Genomic DNA, 26,660 nt, shown 5'->3' with positions numbered 1-26,660 from the left:
CCCTCCCTGGAGAGAGGATCTGAGAGGGAAATAGTGCCACCTACTGGCTGCACTAGGGCTGGACGATAATTCAATAACGATAAATATCGATCTATAGACGTATATCGATGAAGGCTCAGTAAAAACTTCAATAAAATAAGTTTTCCTTCCTTTTGCATTCTAACAAATCATGTAGTTAATATTACAATCATTACATCGTCCCAACCAATCACAACGCAGGAACCAAGCTCCGCCCCCTTCAAAGAGTTCAGCGAGCATGCGTTCTTTTTTTCCTTTTTAAAAACTTGCAGTTTTGGTAAAAAGTTGGTTGAATAAAAGGTTGAGTTTGAATTCAGTGTTCAGTGTGTGTATCTGTATCTAAAAATAGGTTGCTAAGCAACAGCATAACATGGCCAAGGGCTGCACTTAAAATACATGTTTTGAATTTGTTGATAATTATCAATATCGATCCAATATGATTTCTGTGTTTTTTTCCCCCATATATCGTCCAGCCCTACGCTCCAGGCTGGAGCGCCATCAAGGTGCCCCTAGAAGCTTCAACTGGTTGATCTGACCTGGGAGACATTAGTGGACAGCTTTGACTGCGACGTTCATGAAAGACGCTCATTCACGTCACACAGGGCAGAAACGCACCGACCAACAGCCCGTCCACCCGTGTCCCTGCGAAATGCCCACTTTCCAAGCTGCCTCTGGCACCGATCATCATGCCCGTCAAGACTACTTAAACTGACACAGAGAAAATGCCCGGGGTGCACTGATCAGTTGTTTTTTTTTTTTCTGCTGAGGCTTTTGGATGCATAGCCACTAGGGCTGAACAATTAATCGCATTTTCAATATAATCGCGATTTACAAAAACGCAATTTCCAAATCGCAGAGTCTGCAATTTTTGGCTATGTAACAATTAGTGAATCAGACGCGTCCATTAGGTGTCAGTAAAATGTTTAAAGTGGGTTTGCCTCCACATGGAATTAGATTATTTTCCAAAATCGTTCAGCCCTAATAGCCACAGTCTGCGGGCTGAGTGAAGGTGGCACTACCTGGAGTAAAACTGCACCGTTCTGCTCCACGTAAAGGAAAAGTGCCAGAAGCGTGTCGCACTCTGAAACCTGAACAGCGAGAACAAGCGGAAAACGTTGAATCCTACCACAAACGCTCACAAACCGATATCGCTGTAATACGCGCTTGTCTGTAGTGATTACGGGTTTGAATCGTACGGCTCTGAGCCAGAAAGGTGGTGGTGGTGGTGGTGGGGGGGGGGGGGGGGGTAAGGGCAACTATTACCAACACGTGTAAACATACCCCGTAGAAACAGGCAGTGTGAGGAATACTGGAAGCCCTGCCGTCAGGAGTTTGTTTTTGAACCAAATCACCAATTATTTGTTGGAAAACTGGCGTCGGCGCGTTCAGCCGTTTTTTGTACCGGAGCTTTTGTGGAGATCTGAGCTCTTCTCGGGTTCTTTCACACGGCGTCCGCGTCCAACTGGGACGGGGCAGCCGGCCGCTTTTGGCCTCCAATGTAAACACACTTAGCAGTGGGTGCAGCTCATTTGAATACCTCTGCAACTGGATCGCCATAACTGGCTCTTGTGACCGAGCTCTCGTGTAAAAACAACAACCAGCAGTTACATGCCACTGCCAGTAAGGTGGGGGGGGGGGAACAAAAAAAAAAACAAAAACAACAAAGAAACAGAGAAAGTCTTGCATTGAGTTTGTAGACATCATTTGTACATAAAACATACGCTCTCTTCTAGAAGACATTAAACAACAACCTGGTTTATGTGTTTTAGAGCTACTTCTAAAGCATTATTGCAGAGCCAGGCTAACGTGGAAAACTATGGGGGTCCAAATGTGCCAAAAATGTAATAAATAAACAAAGACAAACAAACATATAATCCTTTACCCATCAATGTGAAATCAGGTGGCTGACGGCACCTTTTGGTCTAGATTTGTCTGAAGTGCTCTTGCTCCGCAGGCTGGCAAGGCACGAAGAAAAATACTGAAATAATCCCTTATTGCAACGCATTTAATAAATAATTGACCAATTTCAATGACTGTCACGTCTAATTACCCATTAATGTGTTTGTATTTTGAGATTTGAACCTGCTGCACACATGAATAACCACCAGATTATTCATTTGTTACATCGCGTCACGTTTGGCCCCCCCATGGACACCACTGAAACAAGCTCTTCCTTTTTAAATGCTTGCTTTTACAATTAAAACATTGTATCTGTAATAAGCTAAGGATTAAATAATCATCATTTGATCATGTATAATTACCTCAACAATTTTTTTTTTTTAATACATTATAATAAATTAAAGACGAACATCGAGTTAGACCTCTGTGGGCTGTTAAAGTGAGAAGATCTGATAAAAAAAATACTGGAAAAAACAAGAACTAAAATAAGTGGTCATTTGAAAGGCACTCAGCTGCTAAAAGCCATAATTACAGTGTGTGTTTGTGAATATGTCTGTTTTTTGTATTTCTGCACCTGTGAGGAGTGCATATCCCCGCGAGGGTCGAAAATAAAAAAGTATTTACAGTTACTCTTCAGGGTTAAGGCTTAGGATTAGAAAGAGGAGATGAGGGAGTTGGTGGAGTTCCTCACAAGTATAGATATACAAAAAGTCCGTGTCTGCTTTGTTTCCTCGTTACTTCCCTTCCACACCTAGAAAGGCGAGCACAGTGCATGAACAGTGTTGTGTAGAAGTAGTAGTTGTCATAGTAGTACTAATTGACATCACCTTCGATGTTTACAATTACCGACCATAGAAGAAAGTCTTTGAAAAAAGATAAAAAGAGAGGAAAAAAAAACAGAAGCGATCCCGAATGTTTCCCCGTCCAGTCTGTTCTCTGGAGGGAGAAAAGTTTCCCAAGGCGGTGGCGGCGGTGGGGGGGGGCGCCCGCCGAATCACGACCCCACCAACACCTCCATGATGTGGTCCAGTTCTGTCAGGTCGATTTTAAAAGGCTGATTGGCTGAAACCTGGGGGGCGGAGCCGCTGTACGGCGACGCCAGCGTTTTGAGGAGGTCGTCTGCGTTCACCACCGGCGAAAGCTTGGCGAGGCCGCCGCCGCCGGCTGCCGCCGCCACCGCACCCACACCCCCCGCTGTGGTGCAGGGGTCAAAGTCGTACATGGACGTGTCGATGTCGGCGAACAGGACGTCGTCCAGCGACAAGTCCGAGAGGAACCCCGAGGGGGAGGAAGGAGGCGGCGGGGGGGTGGGGGAAGCGTCTTCCAGGCTGCCGGGGGAATGTGTGGGCGGAGCCTCCGTCTGTCGGAGCTCGGCGCAGCGGCTCTCCAGCAGGAAAACAGCGGCTGCCTCTGGTTTCGTCGTCCTGCAGTCTCTGGTTGAGGCGGGGGGAGCCGAGAAAGGGGGCTGCGTGGCTGGAGCGGGACCGGGGGAGGTAGTTATGGTCGGAGTATTAGCTGCTGCCGTCCGCGTCGTGGCCGTGGGAGGACCCAGCTCCATGTCACTGGGAGCGGATGAGAAGCTGTCGTCTGATGAGACGGCGACAACAGAGGACGCCTGGCTCATTGGTGCTGAAGATGGGGGCAGCGGGGGCGGAGACAGAGGCGGGGTGGGTGGGGACGTGGCGCAAAACGCTGAATCGGCGACGTCCTCCTCCAGCAGGGAGGCCGGAGTGAGGCAGGCCTCCGGAGGGGCGGAGCCGGCGTCCGCCCGCTGGCAGCCGGGAGGCACCATCGGGTGGGGCGAGGGCGGCGGAGGGATGGGCGGCATCAACAGCGCGGACGGCTGGGACGCCTGCGCGGCCGCCGACAGGATGCCGAAGGACGGCGGCGCCTCCCGGAAGCCCTCGTCCATGGGGTCGTCGGGCGGCGGCGAAGGCGGGAGGAACAGCGGCCGCAGGGAGCCCTCCTGCTTGAGCTCGTCCTGGATGCGGCGCAGCATGTTGTTGATGAGGACGCGGCGCTCCAGGCTGGGTTCGCCGAGGGGCCGCTGGCTGTAGAGCTTCATCAGGGAGATGTTGAAGATGGTCTGTCTCTGCAGGGTGTAGGACACCTTGGAAAGACCCTCTGCGGCGTAGCCTACCCCCCCTCCCGCCACCGACGCCTCCAGCGTTTTGCCTTCCAGGCCCTCTTCATCCTCTTCCAGCTTCCGCTTCGCACCTTTACAGAACATATATCTAGAAGACAGAGATGGCAAGGGAGAGAGAGAGGAAAGCCGTTAATATCCGATGAGCGGGTCACAAATCACTGAGGTCCAGATCAGGCTACAAGAACGTCAAAATTAAACAACAACCTTTTATTTAAAGCTGCCGGTAAGTTTAATTATTCTAAATTGTACTTTTCTAGTCACACCACTGATAATGCTTCAAAATGGAGCCATGACCTAACAAACATTTGACAAAAGTTCAAGCTCTGAATCAAATTTAAATCAAAACGAGTTTAGCTGGTCAACATGTCGCGATATTGATCACCCGGCCCTACGTGATCGTTTTCATTCGTTTCTCAGAGCATAAATGCTGTATTCTCTGGAAACATTACAAGTTGAAATGCCTAAAAATTTGTGTTGCGCTGATGCCCTTTTTTGACCCCGATACCGATACCCGATACCTCGCTGTGCATTATCGGCCGATACCGATACCATCTGTTTGAAATTGATGTGTGTGTATATATGAAGAACTGCATACTACTTAGGGTAGTAGAACTTTTTATTGCCTACCTGGAATGGGTGACAATAGTTTAATAAACTTTTGGCTCTCAAAGGCCAAAATAGTGCAACATTGGTGAAATTATAACATGTATAATAGTAGTGCAACAGTAAGACAGTAAAATTGCATTAATAATTGAATAATCTCTTTTAAACCCTGAGTTTTGGCTCTCAAACGCCAAAATAGTGCAACTTTCATGGACTTATATAACATGTATAATACTAGTCAGGAGAGAGAAGGCTGCGTTCAAGTGACATACAAACATCAAAATGGTATCAGTGCCCTATTTGTTGGTACTCGCCGATACCGATACCACCATTTTAGTGCTGGATCGTGGCCCCGTCCGATACTGGTATCGGTATCGGTGCAACACTAGTATTAACGCCGCTGGTGAGAATATTTAAACCGCCCTCTGCATCAACAGATGCTAAAAGCCGAGCGCCACGCCCTTCTTAATCAGTCTGAATAATAAGGTCAGCCGACTCTGTTCTTGGATTTGAATGTAAAGATCACAAAACAATGTGAGTGAGTTCAAATCTGCTGTATGGAGACCTAAATACAACATGTTGTGATCTTAAAATGAACAGGTAATAATGTCCCAGTTTAACCTGCTGAGACTGAAACATTATTCCAGAAAAACAAGAAAGAAATGTTAAACATCCACCCAACACAAAACGATTGGCTCGATGGGTTCATGGTGGCGTGATGCTAAACTTTTCCTCATGGTTGAATATTCCCAGGATTTTGCCTCAGTCTACACCCCTCTACAGTGTTTTGTTTTTCTGGTTTATTTTAAATTATCAAGGAGTTAATAGGTGTTTCTCTTTTCTTTACGGTGTGAAACCGGGTGAATATCACAGTGTTTCAGTGTCTACACTAAAACAAGTAAAATATGCAAACCTTGGCTAATTGTATGTGGTTAATGCTCCTTTTAAACGAGGTCACATAGGATTTAATTTTCCATATTATAATCATCTGTAAAGGTCCGACATTTCCTCTGACTTTCAGTGTTACTGCTGTGAAATAATCAAAGTTATGGCTGTACAATACCAAGTTATAATCCTGATTTGACCTTCATTGTTTAACTCTTGGATTGCACAGTGGGCAGCGCTGCTGCCTTGCAGCAAGAAGGCCCTGAGTTCGAGTCCATCTTTCTGCAAAGAGTTTGCATGTTCTCCCTGTGCATGCGTGGGTTCTCTCCAGGTACTCCGGCTTCGTTCCACAGTCCAAAAACATGACTGTTCGGTTAATTGGCTTCTCTAAATTCTCATTAGGTGTGAGTGTGTGTGTGTGAATGGTTGTTTGTCCTATTTGTCTATGTGCTGCCCTGCGATAGACTGCGGACCTGTCCAGGATGTACCCCGCCTCTCACCCATTGACAGCTGGAGATAGGAACCAGCACCCAAATAGGGATAGACGTGTTTTAAAATGGATGGATGGATGTTTAAAACTTATTTAGTTACAATTCTCAATAAAGTTTGGACCAACTTTACATGAGCTATAAAGCATAATGAGCTATTCAATTTTCAATCCAATTGTGTTTATATAGCACAACACACGTCATATCAAGACACTTTCCAAAGTCAAATTCAATCAAATCATCCAGATTTGCCAGAAAGTTTCCTCTCTAAGGAAACCCAGCAGGTTGCATCAAGTCTCTCCAAGCAGCATTCACTCCTCCTGAAAGAGCGTAGAGCTACAGTGGACAGTCGTCTGCATTGTTGATGGCTTTGCAGCAATCCCTCATACTGAGCATGCATGAAGCGACAGTGGAGAGGAAAACTCCCCTTTAACAGGGAGGAGAACCTCCAGCAGAACCAGAACCAGGCTCAGTGTGAACGATCATCTGCCTCGACCCACTGGGGGTTAGTGAAGACAGAGCAGAGACACAGAAAGCACAGAAGCACACATTGACCCAGTAATCTGTTCTACATTAGATGGTAATAGCGGGGGATCTGTCCTCCCTGGATGATGTCACAGTTAATAGAACGCCAGACCAGGTGTACCTTCTATGAAGAAAAAAAAAAGTTAAAAACTGAACTGACAACAATGCAAACTGGAGAACAGTAGAACTCAGTAGAGTGAGAGAAATAGACCCTGATGTCCTCCAGTAGCCTAAGCCTATAGCAGCACAACTATAGAGGTAGCTCGGGGTAACATGAGCCACTCTAACTATAAACTTTGTCAAAAAGGAAAGTTTTAAGATTAGTCTTAAATGTAGAGAGGGTGTCTGCCTCACAGACTAAAACTGGGAGTTGGCTCCACAGGAGAGGAGCCTGATAGCTAAAGGATCTGCCTCCCATTCTACTTTTAGAGACTCTAGGAACCAGCAGCAGACCTGCGGTCTGAGAGCGAAGTGCTCTGTTAGGAACATACGGGGTAATCAGAGCTCTGATATATGATGGAGCTTGATTATTAAGGGCTTTATACGTTAGAAGGAGAATTTTAAATTCTATTCTTGATTTAACAGGAAGCCAATGAAGGGAAGCTAAAACTGGAGAAATATGTTACCTCTTGTTGATTTTAATCAGTATATTGCATTCGGGGATTAAAGAACAAGCAAAAAAAAAAAAAACACAGATAAAATACAGTGACAATGTGAGCAGCTGCAGAGGGAACGTTCCACCCCTACCAACGCAGACGCCGAGTTACGCAACAGCAGCGCTCCGTGCAGTAGCACAGGATCAGAGGCCAGATTTAAAGTCCAGCCTTCCTCAACTCCCCTCTGCACGATATTAGACGAGCCCGCGGACCTCATCCTCCATTCAGCTGGGTGTTTGTTTTTTTTTTTTTGTTTTTTTTATATATAAAACTCAGAAAAGAAAGAGCAGGAGGAAAGTGGAAAAGAAAGAAAGGAGCTGCTGCAGTGTGTTTGACTTTAATCCAGGCTGACAGGCTCATGCAGCCAGTCGCCGTCTACCCTTTGAATCACGGCGCATGCGTCTACTCACACACACACACACACACACACACACACACACACACACACACACACACACACACACACACACAGGAAGTGTGAGCTGCAGGCCCAGCCACCGCGACTGGTTGGTTGCCATGACAAACACAGTCAGCTGGGAATTCACCCAAAGAAATGACAATGAGCGGGACGGGGCGGGCGGCGGCGGAGGGAGGCAGAAGAGCAGGGGAGGAAGACGAGGAGCGGGTGGAGGAAGAGCGGAAGGCGAGGGGTGGGTAAGGAGGGTAGGAGGGAAACGAGGACTCCATCCAGAGGCTCCATCCAGAGGCTCCACCATCAGCGATGCATCGCCTCCTCCATCGGGCCGCTAAAGGTCTGCCGGCTCAGAGGTGCCCCATAAAAAACACGCCTCCTCCCAGAGTCAAGCATATTAGCGCCATAAAACACACACACCGCTACGCCTCGCGTTTCTTCAGGGTTATTCCTCCATATTTATCGACCGAGCACTCGAAACGTGACCGGAAATAATGCTACAAGTTTAGGCAGCGACACTCGTATGGTGGTTTTAGGCCTACACCCGGGGTCAGCAACATATTTTACACCATATGAGCAACACTTCATCCAAGAATGACACCGATGGGGAATCAAAAACGGCTGAAACGGCTAGCATTTGGAAACATTGCTTAAGGCATTATCATTTTTGGCCAAAGTGCTTTTTTTTTTTGTCTCTCTTATTGTGTCTCTGCTCTGTCTTCTGTAACCCCCAGTCGGTCGAGGCAGATGACCGTTCACACTGAGCCTGGTTCTGGTTCTGCTGGAGGTTTTCCTCCCTGTTAAAGGGGAGTTTTCCTCTCCACTGTCGCTTCATACTTGCTCAGTATGAGGGATTGCTGCAAAGCCATCAACAATGCAGACGACTGTCCACTGTGGCTCTACGCTCTTTCAGGAGGAGTGAATGCTGCTTGGAGAGACTTGATGCAACCTGCTGGATTTCCTTAGATATGAAACTTTTGGACTTATCTGTTTAATCTGATTGAATTTGACATGTTTCATGAATCGGCACTATATAAACAAATTTTAATTGAATTATCAAGAGCCACAGTGGAGGGTCTAAAGAGCCATATGTTGCAGAACCCCACCCTGGACTGTAATCAGATAAGCTGATACATCAGCCACACTTCACAGTAAAAACTCAGGTCAAGGTTTAAACCGGTCACAGGAAGTAGGACGTTACCTGAATTAATTAGCAATTTTGGTAGCATCCCTGGTTTGTACCCAATAACGTTTTGAGTTTCAGAAATGTAACAGATTTGGCCAGAGACTGTTGAGCTTAGAGAGCAACGTTCCTGTGAGATGTTGGGGAACCTGTAGATCTGAAGTGCTCATACTTTCATCTCCACTGATGCAGGTCACACAGAAATATCACCAACTTTATCACGATACGATGTTTTACCCGTTTCTTTGAAGGGATAATACAATTTATTGGTCAATAATCAAAATGTTACGTTATCCGATCGATGTGATGCTACATCTGCTGCCCATCTACCATTAATAGATTTACAATAATAGCAACTCTCAAATAAACCTAATATGATTTCACCATTTTATTTGTAAGCTCTTAGTTATCATTTGTTTAAATAAAAAACAGCATTCTTCTAATTTTTAAATAATAATAATAATAATAATAATAATAATAAAAAAATCTATTTTTTCCTATAGTCTCATGCCTGAATTAAAAAAAGGAGTATCTTAAAAATGCATCAATCCTTGATTGGTTGAATGGTTTAATTGATATATCGGTGTGGATCGATGTATTGTTGCACCCCTAATAAATAAGCAGGCATGCTTATTTACTTACAAGTTAGAAAAGCGTGCCATGTGGACCCCTACACACTCTTATTTTATATTTGTAAACCCATTTTCGACATACGCATTTGTTCCCATGTAGGTAAATTATGGTAATAAATAGTCATAAACATGCTGAGCTTGTGAATATAACTCCTTTCAATTACATATTACCATCTGCCACCTTTGTATTATATTTTGTTCCTATTATATTTGATTTTGATCACCGTATGTGCCAATCGATGTATAAACCATGACAAAATAACCTCCGTGCAGATACCATTTATTGGACTCATATCCTTATATCCCTGCTGCATTGCTGCAAAACCGCCTTCTCGTTTCAGGGGTGTCAGAAGCCACGCTGGCATAACATCTTAATGCTCTTATGTTAAATTCATGTAGAGTTAACTGTGTTAAATGTACATGAATTCAATCATAATCCAGGCTGCCGTGGATTTTCTCAGCTCCACCAGCGTGCACATAGGCACCAGAAGCATCACTGCAACTTAACGCTTTGTTTGCAGCACAGATTTATTAATAACATACTTAGGCACTGGCTCCAGAAAATTGTGATAAAAAGAAAAAAGATTTTTTTTGTTCAACTAAATTTGCAACCACGCTGTCTCTGGGATTCCAGTAAAGAAAAAAAACAAACAAACGCTGCAACATGTTGAGGCAGCAGGAGGCGGTAATGTCGAAATTAAAAGGCAGATCCAGAATATGGCTAATGCATCGCTTAGGAAATACGATATAGAAAAAAAAACACATTTATAAAATAGGAATCATATTGTATCAATGTCGATAATTATCAACAAATTCTAAGCATATACTTTAAGTGCAGCTCTGGCCATTTTATATTGTTGCTTAGCGACCTATTTTTATATACAGAACACACAAACACTGAATTAAAAACTCAACCGTTTATTCAACCAACGTTTTTACCAAAACTGCAATTATTTAAAAAAATGAAAAAGAACGCGCGCTCTCTGAACTCTTTGAAGGGGGCATGCAGGATACTTTTCCTACCTCCTTCCTTACTGACTGCACTATTCGGACAGCACTTATCATGGCGACCGCTGACACACAAGTGCCCGAAATTGATTAAGTTGGCCAGTAGACGTAAGAATCAACCGACCAAACTTACTTTTTACCGGCCAAAATATTAAGTCTGACTGACGCCTGCTAAATATATCCACATAATCCCGCTACGTAATCCGCCCGAGCTAAACGCTAGTTGCTAGCAAACGGAGATGACGTGGTTGCTGTCGTTCTCGTATCTCATGAACGATGTATGTCGTCATACGAACTGAAAACATAAAGAAGCATCCACCCGAAATGATGACTGAAGAAGACGACTTATTTGGTGCAAACATTTACTCGCCATGTGGCAGCTAGCCCTTGCTAAGTGCAAAATCTTCTCGCATTTGCCGCTTGGTGTTAATTTCGGACCCTGCTGACACACTTCTGCTTTGGCTAAAGAGTGCTTGCTCTATAAGGGTATCCGGATTGAGCCTTTCTTATATTCAGCAATGAGTGCTTCTCAAAATGGCAGCGCACATAGCAAGGTAGAAAAGTAGAGTATGACCAGAATGTAGAAGTTGATTAAAAATAACATACCACAGAAAATGGTGACAAAAAAGAAGGACTGTAGGAAAATGACCAGAATTTGCTTCTATCTGGTTGTCTACTGAAAAGAATAGTCCTGTGGGCTTTGCCCCGCTCAAGAGAAAAGCCATAGGAACCAGTGATTCAGCACTTTTTTCTGTCTCTGCGTCTTACATTGCTAAGACTTTTTTTCATATATATAAATCCATATTCTAATAAGTTTCACATTTCTAATAGCCACCCTCTACATGCAGTCTAAATAAAGCGGTCCTTAGCTCGTCCTGAGAGGATTTGCATCCGGTATCTAAGTGCAATCGGGCTGCCAAGTCTAACAAATACCCATTCTCCAGACATCGCCACTATGATTTACATCTCCAAAAATAAGTTGCATGGTGAATAAATGCATTACAGGAGAAGACAGAGTTCGCCAGACTGGATCATTTCTGGCACAGACACGTTCTGAGATGTTCTCACGTCGCCCCTCTTCCCTTCCAACGCTGTGACTGACTGACTGACTGACTGCTCCTGCTGCTGCTTCAGGGTCTGAGAAGAAAATGGAGATTCGGAGACGCGAGGAATCAAAAAGGTACTTTGAAAGCCGAACGCCGCTGTGTGACTGAGAGCCGAAGCAGCTGCGCATGTCTGACTCACTGAGTCACGGCAGGCTGTTCAGGCTCTCTTACACACCAGAGACACACAGTGCAGGGCTGACATACCAGAGGTGCCCCACCCTTACATTCCTCTTCATTATCCTCCTCTCGCCTCCGACTATCACCGTCCTTTCCTTCTCGCCACTTTCTTCCACCCTTCCTTTCATCCGTTCATTCTACCCTCCCATTTAAAGTCTTTAACATCCTCCAGACTGAGCTTTAATCTGTGAACAGTAACTCTGTGGGGAAAAAATAAAACAGAAAAGCGAGTCAAAGTGATAAAGGACTGTCCTCCGAGGTCATTGTGACTTTAAATCTTACCGCGTCACAGAGTGAGGAGGGTCCTAAAACTTTCTGTAAGAAATTTCCTTTAGAGAAATTCAGTAAAACAAAAATAAAAAAAAGTCAGCCAGCAAGCTGAAATCTGCTTTAATTGTTAAACTTGTCTGAATGCTTTAAGACTTGTTGCGTTTTAAACTTTTAAAGAAATAAAAACGCCACGAGACGAACGACGGCTCACGATTAGGGAAGCACCGATCTGGCTTGGACCGGCTCATACCGATTTCTGGTGTGATTCAAACCCCCTCCGCAAAAGAGCCGTAAAAGGCGCTGATAATTAAAAATAACAAATTTATCACATATAATTTTTTCTTTTTTTACTTTTACTTTTGTTTTGCTATAAATGTTTGGTTTGGAAAAAAACAAGAAGTAACGCACTGGTAAAAATCAAAAACATGACGACACGTCATTTCAAGTACTTCTTTTACATTTTTTGGTAACGTTGTTTATTAGTGGAACTAAGAATCAGGCCAACCCATTTAAAAAAAATACTCATTACAATTAATCCAAACGACTAAAGATGTGCACGTTGGTCGACACTCATTTTTAATAATAAAATAAATAAATAAAAAATAACCAATGTTAACATAAAGTTGAGATTTTCCTGTAAATGTTGACATGCAACGCATTGGTCTTGTCATAAATATAGAGAAATGAATGTAAAATATGTAAAAATTTAAAAAATATTTGAATTACTTAGTCCCACGTAAACAATCCGTTTAGGCAGATCCTTCAGTTTTTAATCTTACACAATCCAACACTGGCTCTCATCAAACCACAATGACCTTCCTCTGGTAGAATATTGCTTACAGGAGTCAGAGAAGCCCATTTCCTGAACGCAGAAAAAGGACTGAATGCTCCGTTGTCAACGTGGGCACAAAGCGTCCCCCCCTGGTGGGTACAAATCGACGCGTGGCGGGTATAAAATGTCCAAAGGCAGGCGGCACTATTTGGTGCCTAAAATAGCTGGAGACGACCAAAAACAGCAAGGGCGTGTAAACGGCGAAGGGGTGAAATGAAAAAAAAAAAATAATAATAAGTGAAGTAAATGTCACTTTTACAGCAGTCACAATGGTCACCGTTGGCCTTTTGTGTGAAGATAAACGGATGCAGATCGTGTGATGCATGCTTTGATTGAAATGTTTGTTTTAATAATACCGTAATATTTTAGCAGTTTTCCCCCAGAATGCCACAATGGCGTCACAAGCGACAATTAAGCCTGCGTTTCCTCTTCCTTCAGCAGAACAAGGGTCGGCTGCGATTAGCAGGAAAAGCAATAAAACTGTAAGAATTGTTAGAAATCAGGAGGTAAGGCCCGGTGCGTTCGCTTGCCAAGAGCGTATTAGACATGCGGGCCGACGATATTGTGCCTCGGGGCTGGCTGTGTGTGTGTGTGTGTGTGTGCGAGCGTGCGTAGTGCAGTGGTGCGACGGTAGTGGACGGCCTCTGCAGCGATATTATGATCCTGTAACCGGATATGCTGGTTTCCATGCCTGAGCTGCACATCCACCCCTCCCCCTCACCTCCACGTTGGGCTATTTTCAGGTTCTGTGGATGCACGAAGTGACTAAACACAGACCCACAAGCACACGTACGTATACACACACACACACACACACATAGGCGCTACACAGCTGCGTGTAGGTGACAGGAGCTCTCTGCCGCGTGTATCCATCTCCACATTTTGCGTCCCGGGGCCGAACGGGCTGCTGTCTGTCGCTGTAATGCGTCCGGCGCTCCACGAGAACGACTACGTGCGTCTCTCCCTCTGCCTCACTCTTACTCACACACACAAAAAAAACAACACAATGTTGTACTAGTAAACACATTCCAGACCCGACCCGTCCGCGCTCAGCGGCGGCTTAAGGTACCGTTACACCGTCAGGGCGGCCACGGCCCGTCTCCCCTCGCTGCTGCTGCTAGAGCTGCAGATGTTTCCAGCTCAGCTCCCGCGCGCCGACTCGCTGAAACGGGTTTAGTGACATTCCCGAGAGCAGGCGCAGGTGTGTGTATGCAAACATCAGACCTGATCATCAACTTTTTTTTTTTTTGTTAGCACTGTTTTTTTTCTTTTGCGAATGCCTTCGATACGGCGGGGCAAAAATGCCCCCAATGTGCCACGAGTGTCGCTTCCTAGCAGCTGCGCTCGCCCGGCCACGCTCAGGAAACCACAGACATTAAAGAGACACCGTGACACAGTTCAACGCGTCCCACTCAGCAAATCAAGGCTCTCCTGCTTCAGATTAAAAAAAAAAAAGGCGGAGAAGATAGTGAGTTACGCACTGAAAAGATGTTTGTTTTGTCTTCTTGATCCGAAGTGTCTCAGGGGCGACGGTGCATCCAGAGTGCGATAAAATAATACCAGGAGGAGACTTACGAACGAGTAATTGCGATGTTCATCCTTTCCCCGACGCCAACTTGGGGCGTTTTCGCATCCTACAGATCGTTTGCTTTGGTCTGAATCGGCTGACGAGCGAGTTAACTCGTGGCTTTTTGTCTTTCTCTGCGAGATCTCTACGCCAACCAGAAGCTGGCGCCGCAGACCGCATGAGAGCGCTCGGCCCGTTCGTTTGGTCAGACGTGTCCGGGGCGGCAGAACCAAACCCGGAAACAGGAAGCAGACGGCGTGCTCTGAGGAAGCAGAAAACACGGGACAATTGAATCACATCGTTAGTTTGCCTCTCGGTACCATTTCGTGCAAAAAATATCCGAGAAGGGTCGAAAACGAACGATTCCGAGGAGCTTTACGCTTTAAAGGTGCACGGCCGTCGCTTATTGGTTCGTTTGACCCAACCGCATCCCACAATGCACTGCAAACCTGCCTACAGGAGGGCCTTTGGCTCAGGCGCCTGACTTTACATGGACTAAACGCCTCAGCTGTGAAAACGGCCGTCACCTTTAAACGCGACATGGGGTTAAAATTTAATTTGGTGAACTAAAGTATTTGACCCTAAAGATTTTCTAAAAAAAAAAAACGAACAAATCAATGAATAAGAATTACACAAAGCAGCAGCAGGCATAAGTGAGGTCACCTATTGACCCAACAAAAACGCTAAAAATAAAAAGTTCTTATTCAAATAAACTAATAGCCGACTTCAAACTGCTGAATTAGCTTAGCAGTTAAAATTGACAAAACTTGAATGTCGGCCTGCAGGTTGTGTGCTGTGCTGCCAACTGGCTTCATAACCCGAGTATAAGACTTTATGTCAACTTTAAGTCACTGTTGAGTTAAGAATAGATGTTAAAAAAAATAAAAATAAAAATTTTTCTTATTTGCATCGTGCATTGTCTGTTGATTGTAGCACGTTTGATGGTGTGTTTACCTTATTGTGGGTTTTTTTTATCCAATTTTCCAGGGACTAAGATGTAAAGTACCTTTTTGACTAAATCTGGCCGGTTTTGTTAAAACACTCCTCAATATAAATAGTTCCTTTTAAACAACTTCAGTAAATAACTAAAACTAAGTCATAATATGTTAATATGACATCTCTTAATCTCATATTAAGAGATGCAGCATACATTATTTTATTGCATCATTTTACGTAAAAGCTTTTAAAATTTTCTAGCTCTTGTCTGCAGCGGTGCAGATAAATACTGAAGAGAGCTCTGCCGGTCCGGACTGTCTAGTGTTCCCCAGAACTAGACAGTCGTCGGTCCTGACCCAAAACTTGAAGCCGAAGCGCCGTTTAATTTCTCAGCCGGGCAGCGATGCTGAGCGTGGAAAAATATTGAGAAAGTCCAGAGGCAGCGTGAGGGGAGATGCCTCCCAAAAGACTGAAAGCTGAAAGTTGAACTAGGCGTTAGTTTAAGGGGATGCACACGTACACGGCCGACGTATCGCAACTTTTTAAGTCTTTAGATGCCGCCTCTAGACAAAACTGTCAGCTTCTTCTTTTTTTTTTTTTAATATACTCTATGATTATATGTAATGTCATGTTAGGAGCCACTGTGTGCCTGAAACAAAGTCTGCCGGCACTCTAAGAAGTAATAAACAGGGTTCCCACACCTTGGTGAACATCAAATTCAAGGACCTTTCAAGGACTTTCCAGGACCAATTTCCTCAAATTCAAGGACCACACGTGGCGGCATTTACCTACTGTGACCGCCGAATAGGTTATCATATTTTAATACAATGCAAATTCAATAAAAGACTAAACGGCATAGAAGTTGTTGGGTCAGAAGCAATGCAAGAAAGTGGACTTAATTTATAACCTACATTGATATTGATCATATTCATAGCCTACATTTATATCCAGTACATGGTTATGCCATACTACATTACATATAAGATGTACATTAGCCTAAAATTTTCCATAAAATTCATGGAATTTTATGGAAAAAAGTGCAGCATTGAGATGTTCAGAATTATATCAATTTGTTTCACTTACTTTCATCTTTGATTAAGCTAGTTTTTTACTTTAACTTTTAAAAGTCGCTAAATATAGCAACAAAGTCGCTGAGTTGGCAACACTGCGTGAATGTACCCTATTGGACGCACGTAGGCCTAAAACGTAGCCTACCAACTAACGAAGAAGAGCCAACGTACTTTTGCAAATTAAAAGTCTGCGGAATCAATATAATTTTAAAAGATCGTGTGGTAGTAAAATAATGACACGTGAGTCGTCATCCGTGTGAACTTTCAACCCCACAAAAAAATTCAAGGACTTTCAAGGACAGGTGTTTTTTTTTTGGCTGTTTTCAAAAACTTTCAAGGGCCTTGAATTCATTTATTCAGATTCACAAACTTTCAAGGATTTCAAGGACCCGTGGGAACCCTGAATAAAACATTACGTTTGCTTCACGGCAAAAACGTGTGTTGCTGTGAAACAGAAGGAAAAAAAAAGAGAAAAAAAAAAGGGTGATAGAGAGGAGTCACAACCAAAAAATAAATTCTCTCAAAATGACCCTAAACGCTCTGGTGACAGAGGTCAGCCGAATTCACCCCCCCTGCTCCGACACGATGGTGGACCTGCTGGCAGCACCTACGTAAAAAACAACAACAACAGCAGCGCTCAGGTGGGATAAACGTGTTCAGAAAGGCCCCGCCGCTTTAAGCTGGCCTTAAAGAGTCAAACTTCTCCTCGCTGAAGCTGCAGCACCTACAGGCCTGACGTGCCTCAGGAGACGCTCCGCGCACTCAGCTCCGTGTCAGACGGCGCCGTCTGCAGCCGCTACAACAAGGAAGGAGTCCAAGACGGACGCAATCAGACGTCTTTTTGTGCGCTTAAGACGGCGACAGGGGGGATCGCTTTCATGTCACCGCGCAGCAGCTCCAAAGGTCAAACCTGCGCGGCCGATCAAAGTGCGCTTTTGTGCCACATCCCAAATTTCCTGGCCCAGAGTGTCTTCGCTCCGCTCCGCGTGCGCGCTCTCACCCTTAAGCCTATAAATAAAAAAAAGGCAGGAGAAGGGAGCAGATTTAGGTCATCGGACGGGCCGGGGGAGAAGGCAGCCCCGGCTTATTACTGCACCGACAACCCTGCCGCTTCGCATGGCTCACCTGTAAAGTCACCAAAACCTGAAAGCCTCCGTTGAGCAGAAAGTTGATCCTCACAGCTAAATATCTAACTTTTATGTGTGCGCCTCGGTTAATAACATCCTAATAAACTAAGATTATGTAAGCTGTCGCGACGACAACAAAAACACCAAAAAAACCCTGGCTGAGAAAGCTTTGTGCGTCCTCAAAAAAACCTTCCCAACAATTTGCACCTAACTCCACTTCTGACGCACCTGCCGCTTGTGAGCCTTTTTACCCACATTCCCCCCCAACAGGTGTTTAGCACAGCCTGCTTCTTCACTACAAGCCTTTTTTATAGCTATAATGTCTGCGCAGGGCATCCATGAAAATCTGCTCCGTTTGTGCATCACTGCCTCCGACTTGTGAATCTCCCTGAAAAAACAAACAAAAAATACCAAACGCTTTCTCTTTATAGGCCGCCAGTGCATCTTCTCCAACCACATTTTTTCCTTCCACTCAATTTTCCTTTAACATTACCAGATATGACATTTCCCTTTAGCTTTAGTCCTTTGGTAGCTTAAGTCTTTTGGGGGATGCACGCGTTTAAGGGCCCCACGGCGTGTTTGTGCACCTCGGTTCCCATCCAGCGAGTCAGGCAGAAAGCCAGAAGAAGCAGAAGAAAACCTCCAGCGTAACCTGCGTGCTTGCTCGTGGGTCACGGCAGCAGGAACAGGACGCGGAGAGGAGGTGCTGTCAAGCAGGAGGTGGCCGGCTGCTGTGTTGTGGCGCTGATTACGAAACGGAGAACCCCCCCCCCCCCCCCCTCCTCCTCCTCCTCCTCCTCCTCCTCTTCCACTACAACAGCCACTCACCGTGGCGTGTCTGTGGAAGAGCAACACACTGGAGACCGAGAAGCCCTTTAGAAATGCCCGTTTGCCCCGCTTCACGTAGTGCAGCTTCCTGACGGGGACAAAACGGTGAAAAAGCGAATCCAAAGTCAAACCATTCACGCTTTTAAGCAAATTTCTACCTAAACTTGTTTTTTTTGTTGTTGTTATTGTTGTTTTTTATTTTTTGTTTATTGTGCGGCGCCATAAAAGTTGAGGTCCAAGTCAGCGAGTGTGTGTTTCCGAACAGACAAAACCGTCTTTTTTTTAATTATTATTTCTGTGGAAAGTTTATCAAAACACATTTTACTCCGCACTCCTAAAGTAAAGAAACAGCGTCAGTAACACACAAACAGCGCAGGGAGCAAAACTTCTCCGCCAACCTCACGGTAACGACACCGAAACACCGCCAACCGACGTCTGTTACTCGGTAGAAATAGGTTAACGTTCTCCTGCCGGTGTGTGTGTGTGTGTGTGTGTGTTTCCTCTCCCCCCTCACCTCCTCCTCCTCCTCCTTCTCCTCCGCTCGGAGGGTCCAGATCAACTTGGCTCCTCTTAAAGGGTTAAGCGTAAAACAGGAGTCTTACCAGATCCAGGTCCGCCGGGGGTCCGCTGAGAAACATGAGGGGGGGTGGTGTTTAAACAGTCCCGTCGGCAACAGAAAAACAACCGGTCCTCGCTGGCGGAGCCTTCGCCACACAATGGCGCTGATAGGAGGAGAGAGCAGCCTCCGCTCTCTGGAACTCTGCTGCCTTCACGGTCTGTCGGATTCGCCCCCTTACACCGAGACGCTATTTTTCTTTTAAACGCTTCCGCCTTCATTATCTGTCAAGCAATGCGACGATTATTATTATTATTATCATTCATACGTATAAACGTCACAACTTTTAACCCTTAAGACTACATATTAAAGAAGAGGTGATGTGTTTAAAGCCTTTTGTCTTGACAGTTGACAGTTGCCGTCTTCGATACGGCGAAAGAAGACGAACGGGCGTCGGTTAATCTGCGGTTAGCTTAACTATATACTGTACGGTTTGACCCGAACAAAAGCTTTGGGTGTTTTTGAACGACTTCGGTTTGTTTAAATCCTGTTAGGGTCTAATTAGGTAAGCCCAGGCACGTTTACGAGGATCCCGTGAAGGCGACAGGAGAAGCTGAAACCGAGCAGCTGCCCCCGAGAGCGGCGTTTGGCCCCGCCCACCCCTGACGGCGTCTGTGCGGACGCGCACACGCTCACGCAATCTCCGTAACTCTCCTTTCTTACTCATTGTTTCTGTTGCAGCTTTGATCGTAATAGTATGGAGGTTTGAGAGTGCCAAGCTACCAATAATAGTAATAAAATAATAATAATAATATTAATAATTACTGAACGTGTCATTAAGTTGTAACAAACACTATCGTTTAATTATCCTCATCATCTTTAACTGTCATTTAAACTTTTTGAGGGGCATTCCAATGAAATGTGTCCTCTCTGCAATGAACCCGTCCCTTGGGAGCAGCGGGCTGCCAATGTTTAGGAGCATCCTGGGACTAGGCGTCTTCCCCAGGGACCCAGAGTGGCAGGCTGTGGGATTTGAACCAGGGAACTCGCAGCCTTCCGATGACGCAAGCACCCACCTCTAACCACTAGTTCACCACTCTCCTAGTCCCTTCATCCATCCTGTATCTGTAGCCACTTATCTGTGAGGGGTGGTTGGGTGGCTGAATCCTATCTCCAGTGGTCTTTGGGCAAGAAGACAGGTTGCCAGTCCGTGAAAGGACAACATTGGGACACACACACACACACACACACACACACACACACACACATACACCTAAGGGCACTTTAGAGCAACCAATTAACCTGACAGTCATGTTACTGGACTGTGGGAGGAAGCCCCTAATCCATGAAATATAATAATTCATACTATTCAATTTAATAAATCATAATCTTGGTGATCTTTACTTGATTATTTTATGGTCCCCTGGTGTCAAAAGTTCTGCAGTCTTCAATTCTTTAACAATTAATATTAGTGATTATTTAAATAAAGTTTAAAATGTATACAATGCATTTATCCATTAGTGTTTGCATGTTTAAAAAAATGTAAACACAGAATTAAAATTTTTATGTCTTATATGATAAAGGGATATATAATATTTTCACTACTGAATTATTTACAATCCTGTGTTGTATTGAGGAATGATAACCATTAAATTCCACAAGGATACATGCGAAATAGTTTATAAATAAAATTATATATTAAACGGCTAGACATTTTAAACCTACTTCTTTCATGACACTGTTTTTGGTGCATATTTGGCTCATGGTAGCTTCACCTTCTTCTCGGGGCAAATGATTTTCCAGATATCCCAAGCAATGAGAGGAAGGGCTTAACAGAGAAAGTAACTTTAACTTTGTCTTCTGCTCTCCTCCTTTGTACTTTCCAGCAGAACTTCAGTCAGTTCTTGATGTCCATATTCCACACAAGTAGCTTATTTGCTGCTCTTCTTGTCTAAAGGTCTTCCCCTTTCCATGGTGCATACGCACTTACACCCACCTGCTGCGAATGTTAAGCAAGCTCTGCACGGGGTGCCGTTTTGATTTAAAGGTATACTATGCATTCGGGGTTGATTTTCTAGCGAGGCTCCCCCCAGAGGGCGAAAGTAAAAGTGCACTGTCGTAAAGATGCTCAGCTGTTCTGGTTTCTCCGTCAAGCCAGGCGCGGTTGTTTTGAGCTTAGCAGACAGGCAAACGCAACGAAAAGTGGAAAAAACGGCAGTACAAACAATGACTAACACAGTGAAAGTATGAACATGCACACAGAGAGAGAAACCATTCCAATGTTACATACAATCGCATCAGCAGAAACGCGGGGTCCGCGTCAACCTTGCAGCCTTCTTTTTCTTTTAGCTCTCGCCATTCTGAAAAAGCTTGCCCGATGTTCACCCGTGTACGACTTCTCTCTCTGTCCAGAGCCATTTTCCTCTTTCTTGCCTGCTCCAACATGGGCTTTCGCTGTTTTCTCGCTGGTTCCGCCATGATAACTGCACAAATATCGCCACTGCGCTACCAACGAGCACGCCTTTCACTGCGGGCATGTAGCAGTTCTCGCCGTAAAGCAAGACCGACTCTCGCGATGCACCAGACTTCTGAGCCTGTGAGTGCGGGCCGACTGCTCCTGCAATTGCAAGTGCGGTATTTCCCCCACAGACCACCAGGGCGGCCGAGAAAACCTTTGTTCCACCTGAAATGACTCATTTAATCATCCAAATCGGTATGGAACACATTAATTAACTGAAAAATGTTGCATAGTATGCCTTTAAGTCCTGGAGATTGCTGGAAATTGCTGGACACGCTTGGACATCCTCTCTGCGGCCAATCCTGCCACACTGTAGTGATCTATAAAAATATTCTTTCAGCTGCAAGATTAGCAGCCATTTCTTCTACGTGAGGCCATTCTGGTGCAGAGCGTGTCTTTAGAGGCGACCGTAGTTTATAGAAAGTGACACGGTCGTGTTTTCATGCAACCAGTCTGCTAATAAGCAGACGGACTTGAGCTAGACTCTTTTCACAGCTTCACCTGTGCTGACCATGTGACGATACTGGAATGGAGTTAGCTAATTTGTGCAGCAACAACAACAACAACAACGAAACGGTGAACATGTTTCATTAACTCTTATAAACTAAACCTTTTAAGCTTTTTTTAAAAAATAAGTTTCTATGCAAATGGTCACTCTGCATAATGATCTAAAATAATATGAACAGCAAAAAATAAATAAAAGTTGCAAAAGCACAAAATTACAACTGTAAAAACTTAGAGTTTTAGCATTGTTTATTTCATTTATTTGATGATATTTTTAGTCGTACTGAAGTAAAAAAAACAAAGACACCTCAAGCTTTGTATCAGAGTTCAGAACATTTATGCGCTTATTTTTTCCAGTGTTTTCCAGTAAGGGGTGATAAAACGTGTACTTTCATTTTTTGTGCTTCCTTCTCAAGTCCAATCAGATCGCAGAGTTTATGACCACCGCTGGACAGACGGCAGCAGACAAGAGTAGGGCGTTATTATAAACAGCAGAGCTGCAGATAGGTTAGAATCCGCATCGAGCAAACTGCTCAGCCTCAGTGAAACCTCGGCTGCAGGCAGCGCAGGCAGAGCCGGGCTAGCTCGCGTCGCATGCACACGCTTTCTGGGAGAGAATGGAGATCTGATTTTAGGCCCGTCTTCATCTCTCTGGACTCTGAGTTGACTCATGAATGCCGAGCGGCGAGGAGGGATGGCTCTAAATAAAGATTTCAGGTCAAAAACAGGAAATGGCTCAGTGAGCAGGGAGGGCAGGGCCATAGCAACACCAACTGGAGAGCAGCGCCGACACATTCCCTCCCTCCTTCTAGCCCCCTCTCTCTCCCTCTATCTATCTTTATTTGTTCCTTGCTCTTCTTTTACTTCCTGCTCTGAGCAGCGGCTACGCTTTACCCCACAGTTGCTCGCGTTTCAGACGCACTTATCCAAAGATGTTGCACACCCCACAGCTGCTTTGGTTTGTCCTGATTTCCCGTTCCCTCCTTGCCCAACGTAAGCCTGAGTGTGAACCTGACTCAAGGTGAGGCAACCGCTCTCACTCATCGTTCATGAAGCTACACGCTGCTTCAATCCATGTGCTGGACTGGAGTAGATGACTGTCGTTTGAATTAGATCAACTATTCTTGTTCCATTCCAGTGGCAACAAGCTGGGCTTTTAAAATTATACCCAGGATCTATTAATGCATCCAGAGAGACCAGGCAAATCTGTCACCATCCAGTCCAGCTGTTTCCTAATTAGGCTTCTGAGTTTGTCTTAAGTCCTCCAGTGCATGAACTCACTGACAAAAACTGGCTAGGCGCCAGGTGTGATCCGGGCGTTTGGTGCAGATCACCAAACGAGCAGAAGCCATGGCGCAGTTGCCCGTTTTTCCCCCAGTAATTGTGTGATATGACCGGAAAGATGCGTGGCGAGCAAAATTGCCTATCCTGTGAAGGTGGGAGCATCTATAAATTAAGGCAGCCTTGCAGAACCAAAGAAGCTGTGGCCTGGAACTCAACAGGTTCCATGCGTGGCACCGCCAATAAAGTGCTAAAAGGTTGTTGAGTTGTTGATTTCTAGAGAACTGCCATGTGGTGTGGGTCTGGGTTCAGTGTAAGGTGGGTCTAACAGTGCAAAGACAAATGCACATCCTGAGTTTCTGCAGGTTACTAACACCTACAGAATGGGATGGACATCTTGTAATAGCAGAGAACTGTTGGGGCATAGAAAACTTTTCTGTAGTTGTATTACTACTTGAAACATTTTTTCTTTATTTGTAAAAACATAAAAGAAAGTAATGGCCTACCTTACATGCCACTTTTGTGCCACTATCCTCTCCAGCTTAGTCAATGCTCTAAGTTCATATAAATGCCTTATCTCATGTATCACCTGAGAATGTGCATAAAGTACCTGCATATTTTCCCCTGGATTCAAACTTGACTGATAGTAACCATCTTTATGCATTTTACAGACCATACATGGCTGTTCTTGAAGATAACTTTATGTTGAATGCCTTAAAGGGGACATACCATGCTTTTCAGCTCTTCTGTTTCACATTTAAATCATTCAATTGGGGTCTATATAACATGGAACTGCAATGGTTTGGTCTGAATTCCTCATTAATTTATCCCCACATTCTTGCCCCTTTCTTTCCCCTGTTCTGAAGTGCATCTGAGTGCAACCCATTTTGGTGCCGTCTCTTTAAATCTAAGGGAGGTGCCTCACACCCCAACCCCTCCACGTCGCAGAGTGTTCCACTCTATCCCGTTCGCCCAATTTTTGTAGTACGCATGGGGACATCCCTTAGATTTTGTAGTCCAATAAATAAATAAAAAATGGTGGATTTGTGAGACTGGTAAGCTGGAAGTCCATGACCACGTTTAACAGTTTTGAAGCAAATACTGTGATGTAATTGCTCAAAAAGCGTAATAGGGAAAACAGAAAACTAAATGGCTTGAAAAATATGACCCTAACAGAATATAAAGATATCTGCGCAGCAACTGGACAGACTACATTGAAATTTTCTGCATTCCTAGAGACTCGCAAGTACACAAAAAAATGTATTTAAGGGCTGTCAATAGAAAGTACGCCTGGCTCATCACGTGGATGTGTGCAAAAGTACACCCATGGTGCTTTTGGGTTTTGCTGTTTTCTACTTGAAAGAAGCTATTAAAGAAGCTTTTGAAGTCCCTGCTGCTGCAACCAGCTCTTTGTGTACTTCTTTTTTTCCCTTTCCAATAGAAAGTACTCTTAGCCCCAGTGCTTTTTTTGTGACTCCTTCATGTCTTACCCGTCACTTAGCGGCAATAGATGGCTGCACAAACAGTAAGAAGCTAAGGAGGTTTCTACCTGTTAAAATTGAGCTGTTCCTCTCCACTGTTACCCAGTGCTTGCAAAGGAAGAAGGATTGCTGCAAAGCCGACTTGTGATCGACCTGTCATTTAACAACTGTATGTGACTTGATCTGAGTCAGATTCTATGACTGGATTAGAAAGGGGTGGATTGGACTGATTTGAATTGAATCTGGACCAAACTGGATTCTACGTAAACGGAGAAGTACTTGATCTGGTTTTCTTTGGTAATGCATAAAAGTTAAAACGCAAAGAGACATCCACACGCGCTGGAAGGTTTGAGGGATGTGCGTGACGATTATTAGCACCATTGGACTTGGGCGTGGCACAGAGGGCACACATGGAAAGGAAGAAGGGGTGTGGGAGTGTGTGTGTGTGTGTGTGGGGGGGGGGGGGGTCTATGGGGTGGGGGAGCAGGGAGCAGAGCCAGGGAGGGGAAAGGCTCTAGCAAGAAAAAAAAAAAACAGCTGCTGTCTTTCCCATTCTCTCTCCCTCTCCCTTTGTCTCTACCTCCTCCTATTCTGTCTCTTTGTCTCTTCACCAGTCTGCTCATTGGTGTCCATCTTTTTCCCCGTCTGCCCCCGGCGCAGCTGTTGCCTCAGTCACATTCTCCCCCCACTGGACGGTTAATGACTAATATAAAATATCCACGATCAGCTCCTTATTTTTCGACTACAGCAAATATTTCTGATAGAAATGTGCAAAAAGGGAAAAAACAAGGCTACACGTGGGCTACTGGTGTCTACTCCACACTCCCTGTACACACACCCAACCCTACAGCAGGCACCATTATCCATTGTTCCCATTATGGTTAAACTTCAAACAATTACTATAAGGCAAATGCAAAAAGGTGAAGTATAGTGCATTGCAAACATGCCCCTCCTGATTTAATACGTTGTAAAAACACCTTTCGCTTTAAATACACCTGCAAGTCTCTTGCTGTATGCCTCTTTCCGCTTTTTACACGCCTGATCACCTGAATTTTAACTTATTCCTCTTTGCAAAAATTGCTGAAGCTCTGTCAGATTAGATTGAGAAGATCTGTGAGCGTCAACTTTGAATTCTCAGCCCGGGTCCTTGATTTAGTTCTGGGCTTTGACTAGGCCATTCCAACACATGAATATACTTTGACCTAAATGTTTCACAGCGGGGATGTTGGGTCCAGGTTGACATGCGTGGTGGTTGGTGTTAAGAGGCCAGAAAGTTCAGTTTTAATCCTTTAGGTTAGATTTGAGGAGTGCAGGACTAACAGCTGAGAAATTGAAGAACATAAGCAGTGTATCTCCACAGCTCCTCCAGAGCTACCATGGGCCTGTTGGCTGTTTCTCGCAACAATGCCCTCCTTCACCTGTTGATCTAGGGAGACAGCCATCTCTCTGTGAGTTTGCAGGTCTGCCATGCTTGTTACACTCCTTCACAACTTGATCACCGACCTGTCTGTTGTGTTCCTGAATCGTCATTAGATTGTTTGTTCACTAACGTTCTCCAACTAGCCTCTGAAACCTTCACAAAACAGCTGGATTTACACAGTGGAGACACGTGGACTCCATTTACTAACTAGGATCTGGGGTTAATATATGATGATACATCAAGGAGAGGAATAAAAGGTCTAACAATTACCTATAAAAATTGGGGGAAGAACAGAGGTGTATTTTATGCATACCGCTAATATAAAAAAAAATCTTTTTATCTCTTGCTTAGAAAAAGATGCAAACTCAACATCTCAGTTCAGTAGATATTTCTGTGACACATTGGTGTCTGCAGTGATCCCTCCCAAAATGTTTGTTATCTAAAAACATACAGAAGATAAAAATTTGATCCACAAAGGCAGCATGACCTAAAGTTACAACATATCTCACAGACTTAAGATTACTGGCTCCAG

General features: G+C 44.6%; 1 protein-coding gene across 3 annotated transcripts in view; it reads right to left on the bottom strand.

Annotated features, from left to right (window-relative positions):
• Positions 1–972: 972 nt before the first annotated feature.
• The window catches only part of sertad2b (SERTA domain containing 2b), a 42,365-nt gene continuing 16,677 nt past the window's right edge, over positions 973–26,660 (bottom strand). The window contains exons 1-2 of one of the 3 annotated variants that reach the window (XM_036126551.1): positions 18,971–19,136; positions 973–4,151 (exon numbers count right to left, since the gene is read on the bottom strand). In XM_036126551.1, the coding sequence (XP_035982444.1) occupies positions 2,912–4,147 (1,236 nt within the window). In that variant the 5' untranslated portion in view covers positions 4,148–4,151; positions 18,971–19,136 and the 3' untranslated portion in view covers positions 973–2,911. Of the gene's footprint in view, positions 4,152–18,888; positions 19,137–26,660 lie in introns of those variants that run through there. The other 2 variants (XM_036126552.1, XM_012874997.3) reach the window with 2 other exon arrangements.

This window comes from Fundulus heteroclitus, chromosome 22, assembly GCF_011125445.2.
Source record: "Fundulus heteroclitus isolate FHET01 chromosome 22, MU-UCD_Fhet_4.1, whole genome shotgun sequence".
Taxonomy (NCBI): Eukaryota; Metazoa; Chordata; class Actinopteri; order Cyprinodontiformes; family Fundulidae; genus Fundulus; species Fundulus heteroclitus.
The sequence above is the reverse complement of the archived record's forward strand: the minus strand, read 5'-3'. Positions and strand labels throughout refer to the sequence as shown.